This window comes from Coregonus clupeaformis, chromosome 11, assembly GCF_020615455.1.
Source record: "Coregonus clupeaformis isolate EN_2021a chromosome 11, ASM2061545v1, whole genome shotgun sequence".
Taxonomy (NCBI): Eukaryota; Metazoa; Chordata; class Actinopteri; order Salmoniformes; family Salmonidae; genus Coregonus; species Coregonus clupeaformis.
This window is the reverse complement of record NC_059202.1, coordinates 44,879,054-44,896,285: the sequence shown is the minus strand read 5'-3', so window position 1 is coordinate 44,896,285 and position 17,232 is coordinate 44,879,054. Positions and strand designations below refer to the sequence as shown.

Genomic DNA, 17,232 nt, shown 5'->3' with positions numbered 1-17,232 from the left:
AACGGGAGCAAACGCACCTCAAACCGTCACGCAACGTAGCACACGTTGAATCGAACTGAACTCACCCTAGTTCTATTGTTCGAAGCGTTGCTTTGGTCGTGTTCAAGAGAATCAAGTAAGCAAAATGCTGCGTATAATTCATATACCAGTGGTGTGTGTATCTCCCGGTGTGTTCTTTTATACCTCAGTGGTGTCGAATATCCGATCTTGCCGCGCTCTAGTACTCCAGGCCAGCAGGTGGCGAAAATACCTAGCTACGGCAATATCAAGAGAACGCTCAGTGCACCTTTTGATTACAGCACCGGCACGGGTAGAGCACACTAAGGTAGCTTGCTAGCTACACCTTGCATGATCTAAAAATGTCCAAAATACAGTTGTTAAGGTTTTTTTTCGACCAGCGTTTAACAGTTGCTGTTGAGGAGATATTCGGGGCAGTTGAAAAAAACGCTAACTGAGTACCAGGAAGACGTTTCTTGTTCAAATGAGGAAAACGACTGCAAAGGCTGCTTGAAATCACTGTTATTAAACCTGAGATCAAGCTACACAGAGCAGGTTCGTTAGTTTGAATAGTTCGACAACTCTACATTGTATGTAACAACATGTACAGTATTTATTGGACGACTCATATCAGCATTGCGCTTTCAATATTAGTGCTGTGTAAGCTCACCTACTGTCACTGTGTATGGTGATTGCAGTCTACCCTAGGCGACTCATGACAACGTTTACATTGTCCTTTCATCCAGACCTCCAACAGCTCACTCTCCATGCTCATCAGGAGGATCTCGCTGCAGTAATCCAGACTGTTCTGCAGTTCAGAGTGAAAACAGTGAGTGTCAATGGGATGGAAAGTGAAGTCCCTCCGTCAGGTTTTAAGCCAGGCAAATCAAATATAACATGGACAGTAAAAAGACAAAGCTCCTGTGTCAATAAGGGTAGGTGGCTAAGAGTGCACATGAGGCCTCATACAGGGGAGAAACCATACACTACCAGTCAAAAGTTTGGACACACCTACTCATTCAAGGGGTTTTCTTTATTTTTACTATTTTTTACATTGTAGAATAATAGTGAAGTCATCAAAACGATGAAATAACACATGGAATCATGTACATTTACATTACATTTTAGTCATTTAGCAGACGCTCTTATCCAGAGCGACTTAGTGAGTGCATACGTTTTTCATACTGTAGTAACCAAAAAAGTGTTAAACAAATCAAAATGTATTTTATTTGAGATTCTTCAAATAGCCACCCTTTGCCTTGATGACAGCTTTGCACACTTGAAGTGGAAACGTCTAGGAGCAACAACGAAATGGTTTGTCGAGATCGGTGTGGATGAACTTGACTGGCCTGCACAGAGCCCTGACCTCAACCCCATCTAACACCTTTGGGATGAATTGGAACGCCAACTGCGAGCCAAGCCTAATCGCCCAAAATTAATGCCCAACCTCACCAATGCTGTTCTGGCTGAATGGAAGCAAGTCCCCACAGCAATGTTCCAACATCTAGTGGAAAGCCTTCCCAGAAGAGTGGAGGCTGTTATAGCAGCAACGGGGGGACCAACTCCATATTAATGCCCATGATTTTGGAATAAGATGTTCGACGAGCATGTGTCCACATACTTTTGGTCATGTAGTGTATCTGTTTATTTGCATTGGATGCATCTGAATCCACCGCATCCGCCTTTGTCGCACTTCTGCATCTGCGGTGAAAAGTGGCAGAGCTAGAGCAGTGTTTGTCAGACCATGAGACATCCTTCTCACAAAATAGACATCAGACATCAGCTGTCTGAAAAACGTTCCAAGCCAAACCTTCATATCAAGACCACTAACTACTACACACAGCCTACATGGTTGTCACGTCATAGTCAACATACTAGAACTAACGCATTTGTAAACTATCATGCAGTACAGTCAGAAATCAGTTTAGCAGTTACACCGGCGGGCCCCGGTGGCAATAAATTAATAAAACCAAAAGCTTACCTTGACTTAGAAAAGTTCCAGTTGGATAGCCATAGCCAGCTAGCTAACATAGCATCCATCTCTGAGCCAGGTGTTTGAGTAGGCTAAACTAGTTAGCTGCATTCACTAGCTAAGTAAAAGTGAAAGTAAAAAATATACTACCAAATATAGCTAGCTCTCTCTCTCCTCAATTAATTAATTTGTTCAAAACTGTTCAACTATTGTCTTTCTCTTTGAGTCAACTACTCACCACATTTTATGCACTGCAGTGCTAGCTAGCTGTACCTTATGCTTTCAGTACTAGATTCATTCTCTGATCCTTTGATTGGGTGGACAACGTGTCAGTTCATGCTGCAAGAGCTCTGATAGGTTAGAGGACGTCCTCCGGAAGTTGTCATAATTACTGTGTAAGTCTGTGGAAGGGGGTAAGAACTATGAGCCTCCTAGGTTTTGTTTTGAAGTCAATGTACCCAGAGGAGGATAGAAGCTAGCTGTCCTCCAGCTACACCATGGTGCTACGCTACAGAGTGCTGCTGAGGCTACTGTAGACCTTAATTGAAAAACAGTGTGTTTTAATCAATTATTTGGTGACCTGAGAATATAGTTAGTAGTTTTATCTAAAAAGGATCACTTTGAATGTTTCACAATATTTATGAAATTCCCTGAGGATGGTCCTCCCCAGGTTTCTCACCTAGATCTGTTTAGTCCTAATGCTGGTCACAGTATATGAGAGGAGTAAATAGCAACCCGTGAGAGAGACAACCTATGTTGAAATTGTTTGTGAAGGTGTTCTAATATGGTGGGAGGAAAGGAAATAAGCTACTTAGGTTCACTGGCATACCAGACACCCCTGCAGCCCCCGCAAGGCAGGGGGGCCCATGCGCCTGTCATTGATGTCTATTTTTTTTAAATGGAATAAATCATTTTGACAGTAACCCTCAAAAAACTCGGGTGTCCTAAAGCTCATATCATACCGAGAGCCTAATGCTTCTTATGTAGTTATTTATGAGTTTTAGTTTAGAAAACGATCTCTCCGCAGAAGCGACAGTTACAGGGATGGTAAAAACAGCTTGATTGCCGTAGCAACATCAGGGAAACTGGCCAGAAGGGAGGAGTGCTTCAAATACAGCAGTTCTGCAACATCTTTAATTGAGCCTCTCATTATCCTTAATTGCCGGCCTCATCAACACATTACGGAAAGAGATTAACTATATAGGAAGCTCTGGTCATCTGGATACTGGACAGCCAATAAATTGGCAGATGCAAACAGATTATCATATTTAGCGGACAACAGTTCTTGAGGGCTTGAACAAAAAAAGCAGTTTGCGATTTTCGTTCATACTGGTGAACAGGCGTTTGAGTTGTGTGGTGGCAATATCAACAGTCCCTTATCTCTGGTATATCATGGCATGCATCATTCAATACTAAGTTAAAATTATGTGCAGCGCAATGGACATATAATATGCACAATGTCTCAGGAAAGACTGTCTGGGTTGACAATACTCAGTATAGAAAACAGCCTACAGGCCGTGGTGAAAACATTTGCACACAAAAGGAGGACCATGGAGTCTCTCAAATTGGATTTAAGTCAATTTAGGCATAACTTAATTTGCCTTGAATATTGCAGCCTATTTGTGTAGGTTATTAGCCAGACAAAACCCGCTGAGTTCAACAATAAATAGTGGCTGAATTTATCCTCAAGCCAACTACTTTGTTCCTCATTGTCGCGCTATTTGATGTGTAATTTTTATAAAAAAGTTTATAAGTAGCACCTACATCGCAGCTGAAGACAGTATATAAGCTATAGATAGCACAATGCATAATGAAACCTTAGTTTTTGAGGGTGACCTGACTGTATTACTTGGCATTAATAGACTAGCTTTATGCACAACTACTTTCTATTCAAGCTGGGAGAGAGTGTGAGGCCCGTTCATGTCATGCAGGTTCAGGTATCCTATGCAGGACAGTTGTATATATATTTTTAAAATCTGAGAAACTGCATTACGCCAGTGCTTATGGTAATACATCTAAAAAAAATCAATAATAAAGGTACTGCGATTTCAAGTATGTTTTATTCAGTTGAGATTTGTTGAGCTATTGTTTAATGCTCATGAAATATAATAAGCACAATTGTTCACTTCCAGGTAAATCAGGCTTAAACGTCTTTCTGTAAATGTGCAGTTAGTTGCTGTTCCAACTGAAGAAACTGTTGGTCAGGCAGCAGATACCTCTGAATGATGGCCATCACATCTTTTTCAGTGCTGTGTTCAAAGTCATGTCTGTTCTTGAATGGTAAATGTCCAGCCAGCTCACACAGAGCCACATTGAAGGCAGATTCATCTTTGGCACCAAAGCAGGACCTCCTGGGCCACACGACAATGCGCACACCTCGCCTGGCACGCACATCAGACTCCCCAGGTGGGCAGCCTCGGGTGAAAAACAGGTTGTGTGCCTTGTTCCCCTCCACCAATGAGTCTGTGACCAGACTAATGGCACGGACAACTTTCTCAAGGTCATTCGTTTCAGCGTAGAACATAAAGCCGATGGGGAAGTCTGTCAGACGGTAAAATCCCTTTTCCGGCAGTAAGGGTTGGGTTGAAGCAGTTTCTAATTTTAGCTCCTGGTTCATGTAGTATCCATGGAGGTGGAGATGATTGACAGATGCAAACGCACCAAGACTATTGAATCCCATCCGGAAGCCCGGGTCAGAACTCAGGAGCACAGATTCAATTCCGATTTGGATGGCAGCAGGGGTCAGGACCTGTGGAGAACACTGGGTGGGCTCTGGAACGAATAAACAGTGGCCAAATTCCAATGGGCTAACATTGACCACCACCATAATTCTACAGAGTTCATCACATGGGTGTCCATTTTCTTTACAGGGGTCCCCACCTTTGTGACGCAAGGTAGGCTCAATTTGTTTACTCATCTCAAAAAGGACTTCCTTTGGATTGATTTTGTTGAAGTTGAACTGCTTGGTGTCAAAGTTTTGTTTGATGCTTAATATTTCCTGAGGCTGTCTTCTCTCTATCCCTCTTTGAATATTCAGTTGGGCCACATATCGAGCCGGCCCAGGTAAAATTCGTGTCTCCAAGTCACCCAGGTGATAACGGAACAGCTCTCTGCCCATCCTGTCAGTCCAGCCGGCTTGAATTGTGGTGTCAAATTTAGACATCGAGGCCGTTCGGTCACCACATCCAGACCAGCAAACATGGTCAGCAAAATCCCGGTTACAGTAGACGAAACGTGTTGGCGATTTGGCGTTCTCCATTGGTCTGCAAGAAATATTAGCACGGGTAGATAACCAGACGTTATGTGGCACGATGTGTCTCGTTCCAACAGTGAGATGTATGGCATGGAGTGAGAACGCCAAGTCTTATCTCAAGTTAAATGGCGTGTAGCTAACGCACCGTTATCTGAATCAGCAGCGTAGAATATAAATTACATACCAGTCAAGTTTATGTAAAAATCGATTTATAACCGCCAATGTATAAGTATTTTAACCCCGTTATGTACCACACAACTATCAGGAAGCAATTAAAAACATGGCGGCGTCTCGGCAGCAACACTAAGAAAGTACTTCCGGGTATCGGAATTTCGGAAATGTTCTAAATAAAAGTTATCCACGTAATAGTAGAAAAGTGTCAATAACCTGTATTTATTCATGCTTTATACAAATAATTTAAGGGAAAAAACGGAAGTCAATGTGGATAGGATCCATCTTCGTTCTCCTGCTCGCCTTCCTGTATCAGCGGTTTGTATTGAGGCACGTGATCGCCGTCTGGTGGTGTGTTGGCGTGCTCTATGCAAATCTTGTTACTATGGTATATTACCTCGATTCAGGAAAGGGAAGTTGCTAGCTGCTTTGGAAAGTTATCGAAGCAGAAGGTTATCTTTCTCTGAAGTTAGTTAGCAAATATAACAAACAGAAGAAAGAAAACAACAACATGGGAACAACAGCAAGTCAATTAGGGAAGGATCTGCTCTCAGAATATCAGGTGAAATAAGATAGCTATCTAGCCAATGTAACGTGACACAACAAGTTGTTGGTAATTGTACTGGTAGTTAGGTTAGGTTAACAAATAGATAATTTAGCGAAGTATTTACCGTAGCTAGATAACGCGTTATCTAAAAACTAACCAAGTTTTTTGAATTTTTGCCTATATTAACTCTCAAGTGCATTTCAGCTTTTGATGACGTTGTTAGTACGACAACTTGTTGAGCGCATTGCAAGTGACACAAAACTGATAAAAGCAAGAATTTGAGGCATAACTATATATCAATTTGGAATGTGCGTGGTGTATTTGAAAATAATGTACCAACACTTCCCCTCCAGGAGCTGACATTTCTTACAAAACAAGAAATTCTGCTGTAAGTAATTACTGTTATTCCCCATTATTTCAATTCACTGATGTTATTGTTTTCAATATCCTTTTTGATCGTATAGTAAACATATAGGCTTTATCTTGTCAGAGCCAAACTTCCTTGTCAACTCAACTTTAATCCTTACTTATGCAAAGTACTAAAGTCTAATTTACAAGGAAGTTTGACAGGCAAGATGGATTTACTGTAACTGTTTGAACTAGGTTGGAAAGGTTTGTCATTGTACATCTATTGCGAAAGAGACTTGCTGAGCAATCAACATCCATACAGGCAGAGTGGAGGTTGTGTGATGCATGTTTTCTTTAGGGCACACAAGAGATTCAGTGAATGCCTCTCCAAAGAGGACAAAAACCTCCCCACCCCCCGAGTGCCCATGGAGAAAGTCCTTTCACTGCCAGAACTCAAGGTGACAAGATTGCAATTGAAATTCTACTAAATTACTAATTCAGGGAGTAAATTGTTATTATTTGTTTTACTTTAACGTTGTTAAAAACATTTTTGTGTAGCAAATGTTTGATTTGCTTTTGTTCCTTAAAGGCCCAGTGCAGTCAATGTGATTTTATTGTGTTCTATACATTTCCACACTGAGGTTGCAATAATATTGTGAAAATGATAATGCTCTTTTAGTGTAAGAGCTGTTAGAAAAGCGTTGGCCTTTCCATGGTTACATCACCATGCAGTACATTTGTTAATAGTTTTACACTCTCCGCTCAGACCACTCCCAGACAGTCCTAGCAAAATTCTTGCTTGAGAAATTGCACTTTGCTAAGAAAATACAGTTGAAGTCGGAAGTTTACATACAGTTAGGTTGGAGTCATTAAAAATAGTTTTTCAACCACTCCACAAATTTCAGGTGAACAAACTATCGTTTTGGCAAGTCGGTTAGGACATCTACTTTGTGCATGACACAAGTAATTTTTCCAACAATTGTTTACAGACAGATTATTTCACTTATAATTCACTGTATCACAATTCCAGTGGGTCAGAAGTTTACATACACTAAGTTGACTGTGCCTTTAAACAGCTGGGAAAATTCCAGAAAAATATGTCATGGCTTTGGAAGCTTCTGATAGGCTAATTGACATCATTTGAGTCAATTGGAGGTGTACCTGTGGATGTATTTCAAGGCCTACCTTCAAACTCAGTGCCTCTTTACTTGACATCATGGGAAAATCAAAAGAAATCAGCCAAGACCTCAGAAAAATAATTGTAGACCTCCACAAGTCTGGTTCATCATTGAGAGCAATTTCCAAACGCCTGAAGGTACCACGTTCATGTGTACAAACAATAGTACGCAAGTATAAACACCATGGGACCACGCAGCCGTCATACCGCTCAGGAAGGAGACGCGTTCTGTCTCCTAGAGATGAACGTACTTTGGTGCGAAAAGTGCAAATCAATCCCAGCAGCAAAGGACCTTGTGAAGATGCTGGAGGAAACAGGTACAAAAGTCTCTATATCCACAGTGAAACGAGTCCTATATCGACATAACCTGAAAGGCCGCTCAGCAAGGAAGAAGCCACTGCTCCAAAACCGCCATAAAAAAGCCAGACTACGGTTTGGAACTGCACATGGGGACAAAGATTGTACTTGTTGGAGAAATGTCCTCTGGTCTGATGAAACAAAAATAGAACTGTTTGGCCATAATGATCATCATTATGTTTGGAGGGAAAAGGGGGTACCTTGCAAGCCGAAGAACACCATCCCAACCGTGAAGCACGGGGGTGGCAGCATCATGCTGTGGGGGTGCTTTGCTGCAGGAGGGACTGGTGCACTTCACAAAATAGATGGCATCATGAGGAAGGAAATGTATGTTGATATATTGAAGCAACATCTCAAGACATCAGTCAGGAAGTTAAAGCTTGGTCGCAAATGGGTCTTCCAAATGGACAATGACCCCAAACATACTTCCAAAGTTGTGGCAAAATGGCTTAAGGACAACAAAGTGAAGGTATTGGAGTAGTCATCACAAAGCCCTGACCTCAATCCTATAGAAGATTTGTGGGCAGAACTGAAAAAGCATGTGCGAGCAAGGAGGCCAACAAACCTGACTCGGTTACACCAGCTCTGTCAGGAGGAATGGGCCAAAATTCACCCAACTTATTGTGGGAAGCTTGTGGAAGGCTACCCGAAACGTTTGACCCAAGTTAAACAATTTGAAGGCAATGCTACCCGAGTGGCGCAGTGGTCTAAGGCTAGAGATCCTGGTTCGAATCCAGGCTCTGTCGTAGCTGGCCGGGAGACCCATGGGGCGGCGCACAATTGGCCCAGCGTCGTCCAGGGTAGGGGAGGGAATGGCCGGCAGGGATGTAGCTCAGTTGGTAGAGCATGGTGATTGCAACGCCAGGGTTGTGGGTTCGATTCCCACGGGGGGCCAGTATGAAAGATAAAAAAAAAAATGTATGCACTCACCAACTGTAAGTCGTTCTGGATAAGAGCGTCTGCTAAATGACTAAAATGTAAATGTAAATACTAGTTGAGTGTATGTAAACTTCTGACCCACTGGGAATGTGATGAAATAAATAAAAGCTGAAATAAATAATTCTCTCTACTATTATTCTGACATTTTACGTTCTTAAAATAAAGTGGTGAGCCTAACTGACCGAAGACAGGGAATTTTTACTAGGATTAAATGTAAGGAATTGTGAAAAACTGAGTTTAAAAGTATTTGGCTAAGGTGTATGTAAACTTCTGACTTCAACTGTATATATATATATTTTTTTGGCCGTTTGAATTTAAAACAGTAAGGAACGATTAGTTACCGGAGTGTAACTCCAGTTCTATGAGTGGAGCAGAGCCCCATAGGGGAGCTCTGCTCCTAGTGGTTTACCCTCTGCCCTAAGGCAGCAACAGCCTGAGACAAAATTATGCACACACCTGCAGCCAATAGGAGCACAGGTGTCCCTATAAGAGGGGATGCCTCCCCTCAATCAGCCTCCCGAGATATTTATCTTCAGCGAGACTAGAGAGGGTCGGCAGGGCCTTAAGTCCTATGGGGCGCCGCTCCACTCATAACTGGAGTTACACTCCGGTAACTAATCGTTCTATATCGTGGAGCTCCGCCCCATAGGGGAGCTCTGCTCCTAGTGGTTTAAGGCGGAGCGTAGCGCTCCAAAATGTACTCCCTGCCGAGCCTAACACTTCCCATTAAAAATGAAAAGGTCAGGCCTAGCAATGGCTGCAACCAATTCCTGCAGTACTGCAACTAAGAACCCATACGGGCGTCACAATATACCGCGTCATCGGTTAAAGACCCGCCCCACCTAGTTTAATGGCAATGCCAATGACTAGTGGGCAGATCACCAGAATAGAAGCCATACTAATCTGTACTAGCAGATAGATGTGCCTCAATATCTTGTGAAAACACTACCGGCCACTAACGGAATGACACCAAGTGTCACTCTACATTGTGTACACGGTAGACCGCCTCACTCACTCAATGGAATCCCAGAGATCAGTGGGCAGGAACAAAACATGGGTCATACTCAGTCACATTCTGTCAAATCAATACATGCCTCTACTGTACTGAACCTGTCAGTCAGGAGTCATGCCACAAGATATGCTTTCCTATCCAAAGCGGACCTGATGGAAACCTGTGTCCAACGTCCTGCTTTTTCCTCTCTTTCTAGCTCAAGATTCCCCTTAAGCTATGCTGAGTACAAATCGAGCCAGAGAGATAGAAAGCCTATCTATCAAAAAACATGTTTTCCTAACCAAAGCGGACCTGATGGAAACCTGTGTCCATAGTCCTGCTTTTTCCTCTCTTCCTGGCTCAAAATCTCCTTTCAGCTATGCTGAGTACAGACCGAGCCAAAGAGTTACAAAACATATCTATCAAAAACACGTCTTCCTAACCAAAGCGGACCTGATGGAAACCTGTGTCCACAGTCCTGCTTTTCCTCTCTTTCTTGCTCAAGATCTCCCTTCAGCCACGCTGAGTACAGATCGAGCCAAAGAGTTAGAAGACATATCTAGTAGATAGAAACGGATAAATGGAGACGGTGTCGACCATGACGCTGCTCTACAAATATCCTCTACCCCTGTTCCTCTGAAAAGGGCAGTAGAAGCTGCTACTCCACGAGTGGAGTGAGCTCTGATACCCTGAGGCAATTGTCGCCCCGCTGCCTCGTAAGCTGTCTCAATGCCTTCACAAAGCCAATGAGACAATTGCTGTTTTGAAAGTGGTCTACCTAATGCAGCCGCACCGTGACACACAAACAGCTGAGGCGATGACCTAATCGCTGCTGTGCGCTCAACGTAACACGCCAAAGCGCGCACTGGGCACAGACAATGAAGCTTTTCCTCACTCCTCTCCCTATGAGGAGGGGGAGAAAAAGCCCACAACTCCACGGTCTGTGATCTATATGCACTGCAAATAACCTTCGGCACAAACGCCGGGTTAGGACGTAACACCGCTCTGCTCAGATCGCCATTAATGGCAAGGCAGTCGGGTCTCGTCGACAGAGCACACAAATCACTGACACGCTTAGCGGTAGTCAAAGCGAGCAACAGTGCCGTATTCATAGACAGCATCTTGAGGGGTATTTGATTCAATGGCTCGAACGGCGACTTACATAGCGCTTCGAGTACCAAAGCCAAATCCCACTGGGGCAGCGTGGCTCTAGGCATTGGCCTAAGCCGCCGCGTTCCCAATAAGAAACGTTTCACTAGAGGGTGGCTGAACACATTCATTCCGCCAAACCCCTCATGACCAGCTGAAATCGCCGCTGCAAACACTCTAATGGTGGAGGGCGATTTCTGCTTATCAAACATAAACTGCAGAAAAGAGAGCACACTCTCAACCTGACAGTTCATGGGGTCCACACCCTGTGTGTCACACCATCGTGAAAAAACGTTCCATCTGCTGGTATACATCCTAGAAGTGGAACCGGCTCGTGCACCCTGTATGGTTCTGATCACTGCATCAGATAACCCACGGCGCCTCAACCTGTCCCATTCAGGAACCAAGCCTTCAGTGGTTGGCCGATTATGGGCAACTGCCCTATCGAGCCTCCCGCCTGGGTCAACGCGTCCCGTCGATGTGGAATTGGCCAAGGTGGCGCAATCAACATCTGACTCATCTCCGCAAACCACGGAGCCCCTGGTCGATCGGGGGCTATCAATATTATTGACAGCCCTCCTGATCTCACCCTGGCTAGCAGTGGGAGAATGCAAGACAGCGGAGGGAATGCATACAGAAGAACTTTCGGCCACGGGTAGTGCGCGAATGCGTCTCTTCCCAGTGGTGGTTCGTCCTGTTCCCTCAGGGAGAACCATAGGGGACATTGCGCGTTCACGCGTGACGCGAATAGATCCACCTCTCCCGAACTGTTCCCAAATTTGGAGAACAATGTCCGGATGCAGACACCACTCGTCGTCTCGAGGACCCCCTCTTGACATGAGGTCTGCCCCTACGTTCAAGTAGCCCGGAATGTGTGCTGCTCTCAACGAGCGAAGGTGCTTGTGAGCCCACAGCCACAATTCCTTTGCCGCCCGGTGGAGAACAGGAGACCTGACTCCTCCCTGGCGATTTATGTGAGCTACTGTGGTCCGGTTGTCTGACCAGACCAGCACATCGCGACCCCGAAGGGTAGACGCGAAGTGGGTCAGAACCAGTCGAACCGTTTCCAACTCCAAGAGGTTTATGTGACGACTCGATTGAGGCCACACACCTCCTATCGCTTGAGTCTGACATGTCCCTCCCCATCCAGTCAGAGAGTTATCTGTGAACACTGGAATGTAGGATGACACCTTGCCCATCGGGACTCCGTGCGTGAGAACGCTCGGATTCCTCCAATATTCCAGGTCTGCTCTTAGTGAGAGAGGAACCACCACCAACCGATGACGTTGACGCACTGGGTCTAGTCTTAGTTGGGCGAACCATCGCTGTATTCTGCGCATGTGCAGAAGTCCCAGCGGAACCACAGAGTGGGCTGACGACATGAGACCCAAAAGTGACATGATCGACAGCGCCGTCACCGTGTGATTCGGACGACACCTCCTTAGGGCTAGCAACAATGCTGCCCTTCGAGGGTCCGAAATTCGAGCCCTCATCATTACAGTGTCTAGCTGTAATCCCAGGTAGACAATCTGATGACTGGGCCAGGGCGCGCTCTTTTTCCAATTCACAGCGAACCCCAGACGTGTGAGATGAATCACTGTCTGTGTCGTGTGAGTGAACGCCAGCTCTGCTGACGGGGCGAGAACCAGCAGGTCGTCTAGGTAGGCTAATAGCCGTATCCCCTGACGACGCAACGGTTCCAATGCCGCCTCTACACATTTGGAAAACGTTTGAGGTGCCAGAGCGTACCCGAATGGCATCCTCGTGAACTCGTACGCCACCCCTTGAAAGGCGAACCGCAGAAACTTCCTTTGACGCGATTGTATCGGCACATGGAAGTACGCGTCCTTTAGGTCTATGCTTGTACAAAAGTCTCCTTTCTGGACACATTCCAGTAGACGTTTTGTCGTCAGGATTCGGAAGGGCCGTTTGGTTATGCTCTCGTTGAGAATGCGTAAATCCAAAATCGGCCTCACTCCCCCCGTCTTTTTGGGCACTAGGAAATAAGGCGAATATAGCCCCTTGTTCCTTTGCTCCCGGGGAACTACTGTGACCGCCTCCTTCGCCAAAAGTTCCGTAATCTCTGACATCAGAGCGGCCACTTTGTCTGGCGTTTTCATCACCGTCTCCACCACTCCCCTGAACGGGGGTGGGGTTCGATGGAATTGGAGGGCATAACCCTTCTGCAACGTCTGTTCTAGCCAGCGTGAGAGGGTACAGCTTCGCTGCCACTGCCAGCAATGCAGAGAAAGCGGGCGCGCGCGAGCGAAGCTGTGGTGCATTCAGTAGGAAGGACCTGTATTCTTCTATGGCCCTCGCCGCCGCTATTCCCCAGCACTGGGTTGGTGGAATAGCCCAAGGCGGGCCCCCTTCGAAAGGGAGAGGAAACATCAGCACGTTCTGAGAGAATCGGAGGCCTTGATATGTTAGTTACGTCTGTAACTCTAGTATTCCGGCCCTCCGTGAACGTAGCACGGGCTTGAGCTGCACTGACTGAGGTATTAACCTGAGACAGAGCGCCCTCCCCGGAAAGCAATTGCGTCATCACGCCATTGTCTGACCGAGACTGCTGCTTGCCATGAGAGCCGTCCACTGCAGTACTCATCAGAGTCTGGAAAGTGTGGTCTCTAACTGGTACCACAAGGTGGCGCCACAATACCTATTTTTCACTAGTCTCATGAGATTGCTCAACTGCACACTCTAGGTGTGGTGAGCTGTACTCAGAGTAGTGGGTATTGTTACATTCTGAATTGACCGGGGGCGCCAATACATTGGTTACACCTGTAACTCTAGTATTTCGGCCCTCCGTGAACGTCGCACGGGTCTGAACTGCGCTGGCTGAGGCATTAGCCTGAAGCAAGGCGTCATTCCCAGCTAGCGGCTGCGTCTTCATGTCATACTTAGACTGAGACAGCTGCCTGCTATGTGAGACCTTTACTACAGAGCTCCTAGGAGTCTGTAGTGTACGATCTTTATTAGGTGAGCTAAGGCTACGCCTTGCTGCCCTTTTCTCCTTCCTCTCCTGTGTGTGTTCAACTACGCACCTTCGGTGGGTTGAACTACACTCAGGATGGTGGGAGAAAATCATGGGGCGTGAAGTACTCTGAACGTTTTGCAACGTGTCATGGAAAAGGGGCTCTTTTGTGACAATGCCCTGAACAATAGGGTGGGGGGGAACAGTGGGCTCTGTCGCGTCCAGCGCCGAGCCGCCAGCCGTCCTCTCCCCCTCGTCCCGTCATTGGCGCCGTCTCTTCTGGCTGACCTTCTGGTGCTGCCAGGACGGTTTCATGACGACCTCTCTCGCCGGCGGAATCGTCGCAACCACTGCCGTCGCTGGGGGGGCCGAGCCCGCTCGCCTGCTGTCAGTGGTCGGCGTCTGTCGCCTGGCCCGTCGCCTCCCTGTAGATCTACTGGGGGCGTTAGAGGGTGGTGGGTTAGCTGATGCCTGGCTAGACTTCCTTGCCAACGGCAGGTATTTAGCCAGGTGCTTCGTTTCCTCGTCGAGCTTACCGAATCGCTCCGTCGCCTCTTTAACGGCGACCCCAAAGAGGCCCTCGCTAGAGAGGGGAGCGTTCAGCAGCGAGGCTCTGTCCGTCTCCTTCATGGCCGTCATGGACAGCCAGAGGTGACGTTCCATGACCACCGAAGTGGCCATGGACCGGCCTGCACATATCGCCGACGCCTGTGTCAGGTGAAGAATAGAGCCAGAAATCCTGGACGCCTCTTCAACCTCCTCGCTGGTCAACTCAGACCTACCCGTTGTTAGACGGGATAGGGAGGCCGCGAGGAGGGCAATGTTGTTAGCTGCTGACACAGCCTGGGCTCCCAGCGTAAAGGACTTCTCAGCCAGCTGTGCTGTGAGTCTGTCCTTTTGTGCTGGCAAGGTGGCTTTCTTGGAGGCCGCCCAGAGACTCGAACCCGGCACTAGATACGCCGCCATGGCGCTCTCGAGCCTAGGGATTCCCTTGGCAGCCCACTCATGTCCAGCCACTCTCGTGAATGGGGAGTACACCCTGGCCGGTGAACGCGCCGCCAGGGGTGCTTCCCACGAGCCCTCGACATACTTCCCAAGAGAAGGCATAGCAGGAGCCAGTGGCTCAGCTGCCTTTCTCGGTCGAGAGTAAGGGCCGCCCTCCATCATATCAACCTCCACAGGGGGCAGCGCTATCTCTAGTCGCTTAGCGGCTCTCTCAATGAGTCCAGGGAAGTCCGAACGCAGAGAGGCCGCTGCGAAGGACAGGGCTACTGACGTGTCAGAGCCCGTGTCGTCATCGCACAAGGAGCCATAAGACCTCTCACTCCCCAAAGGGAAGGGGGTCTTGAAGGTCTGCGTCAGAGGGTCGGATTGTTCCATTGGAACATCCATCTCTGCGTCCCTCTCCTTGTCATCCCCTGAGTCAGCGCTGTCCGACGACGCCTCTGAAGCAGAGGCGAGAAGAGACAGTACATCCTCTAGGGGGATATCCTCCCTAAAAAACGCCCAACGCTGCTTCCTCACCTTCATAGGAAGGAGGGTGCAGGAGGCGCAATTAGGGGGATTGCCGGTCCCGTCCTTGGCATGCTGCGGCCCCAAACACACGAAACAAAGGTCGTGGGGGTCCGCAGACGCCATGGAGGTGCATCGGCACTGAGCCCTGAAAAGGGCTTTTGGGGGTGGAAAATCTCCCGGTGTGCTCATTCTAGAAGACGTCGATGGCTGGCTCATCGACGGCGATTTCTTCCTGAGTCTTCTACTTCGTCTCTTCTTGGCTTCTTCAGTCTAGTCGTCCAGTCGCTGAAGATAAAGGGAGGCTGATTGAGGGGAGGCATCCCCTCTTATAGGGACACCTGTGCTCCTATTGGCTGCAGGTGTGTGCATAATTTTGTCTCAGGCTGTTGCTGCCTTAGGGCAGAGGGTAAACCACTAGGAGCAGAGCTCCCCTATGGGGCGGAGCTCCACGATATAGAACTTAATTGTTACCCAGAAATGATTCGATATTGAGATAAAAATGGCTGCATTGGACCTTTAATGTTTATGTTCTGTCCCCACCCTTTAGTCCAACCCTTTCAGAAAAAGGATCTGTCACGTATTCTCAACGTCTGATATGAAAGATGGAAGTCTCACCTTTGAGGACTTCCTTGATCTCTTGAGTGCCTTCAGTGATTCAGCTACACTGGAAATCAAGTCCCACTATGCATTCCGCATTTTTGGTAATACAATTTTGACTTTCTTAGGCCTGTATATGTATGTAGTGTATTCATGGTTGTCTGGCAGTGTGTGGAGGGCTGGTGAAAACATTAAATTGGTATTGTTTTGTCTGTTCAGACTTTGATGATGATGGCACTCTGGATAGTGGGGACCTGGAGAAGCTGGTGAACTGTCTGACTGGTGAGACAGATGACACAAGGCTTACCCCTGAAGAGATGAGGCAGCTCATCAGCAATGTGAGTTAACAGATTATGGCCACTATTGCCTGGTTCTTTCCAATGTGGGCCTACCTCAGGGGAGACCATAAACTGGGAAGAGCATCAGCCTAGCCTATAGCAGCAGCTCTGGCAGATTTGAATACTGTCTCAAAGCAGGAAATTGCATTGCTGAGTATGATCTATAGTCATATCGCTGAGTCTACCTTTCAGGTCTCCATTTGCAATCTCCAAGGCTAAAACAATTACTTGTTTACAATATTGCAGATTCTTGAAGAGTCAGATATTGACAAAGATGGGACTGTGAATCTGTCAGAGTTCCAACACGTCATCTCAAGGTCTCCAGATTTCGTCAGGTCAGTACAAATCTGATTAGAATACTCTTCATAATCTCTACATTGCACCTATGAGCCTCCCTCTAATGCTCTGTGTTGTTCTCCAGTTCTTTTAAGATTGTTCTGTGAAGTCTACAAATAAGACACCAGGATATGGATGCTTTGGATTCTCTGTCCTATTGATACTCAGAAGACCTCTTATTTTTTGCATTGTAATAACAATAACCTTTTAGAGATTTTGCCTTAAATTATCTTTGTCTCTGTAGATTAATATTTTCTATTATATGTTTGATAATGTATTTTTACATAATGTATATGCAATAATAGCTCTCTAACTGTATTTTAAAATCTAAATAGCTAGAATAAAAGTAATCAAGTCTTAGTCACTGACTTTGTAATTTCTCTTTTTTTATTTGTCTGAACAAAAAAGCATGAATATCTAGTCCAGGGCTCTCCAACCCTACCCTCTTGTAGGTTTTCACTCCAACCCCAGTTATACTGTAACTAACTTGATTCAGTTTATCAACTAGCTAATTATTAGAATCAGGTGCGATAGATTAGGGTTGGACTGAAAACCTACAGGATGGTCGCTC

The 17,232-nt window shown here is 46.3% G+C and overlaps 2 protein-coding genes across 3 annotated transcripts; one reads left to right on the top strand and one right to left on the bottom strand.

Annotated features, from left to right (window-relative positions):
• Nucleotides 1-4,010: 4,010 nt before the first annotated feature.
• LOC121577033 (GDP-D-glucose phosphorylase 1) lies at nucleotides 4,011-5,561 on the bottom strand. The gene has a single exon (XM_041890726.2). The coding sequence runs from the start codon at nucleotides 5,226-5,228 to the stop codon at nucleotides 4,113-4,115; it is 1,116 nt and encodes a 371-aa protein (XP_041746660.1). The 5' UTR covers nucleotides 5,229-5,561; the 3' UTR covers nucleotides 4,011-4,112.
• Nucleotides 5,562-5,785: 224 nt separating this feature from the next.
• LOC121577034 (calcium and integrin-binding protein 1) lies at nucleotides 5,786-17,026 on the top strand. Of its 2 annotated transcripts, none has more exons than XM_041890727.2 (7): nucleotides 5,786-5,955; nucleotides 6,294-6,328; nucleotides 6,611-6,746; nucleotides 15,938-16,091; nucleotides 16,207-16,325; nucleotides 16,572-16,660; nucleotides 16,747-17,026. In XM_041890727.2, exons 1-7 carry the CDS (start codon nucleotides 5,905-5,907, stop codon nucleotides 16,766-16,768), a joined length of 606 nt encoding a protein of 201 aa, XP_041746661.1. In that variant the 5' UTR covers nucleotides 5,786-5,904; the 3' UTR covers nucleotides 16,769-17,026. The 2 variants fall into 2 exon arrangements, with proteins under 2 accessions (XP_041746661.1, XP_041746662.1); XM_041890728.2 differs by having other exon boundaries at nucleotides 5,789-5,955; nucleotides 6,647-6,746.
• Nucleotides 17,027-17,232: the final 206 nt, after the last annotated feature.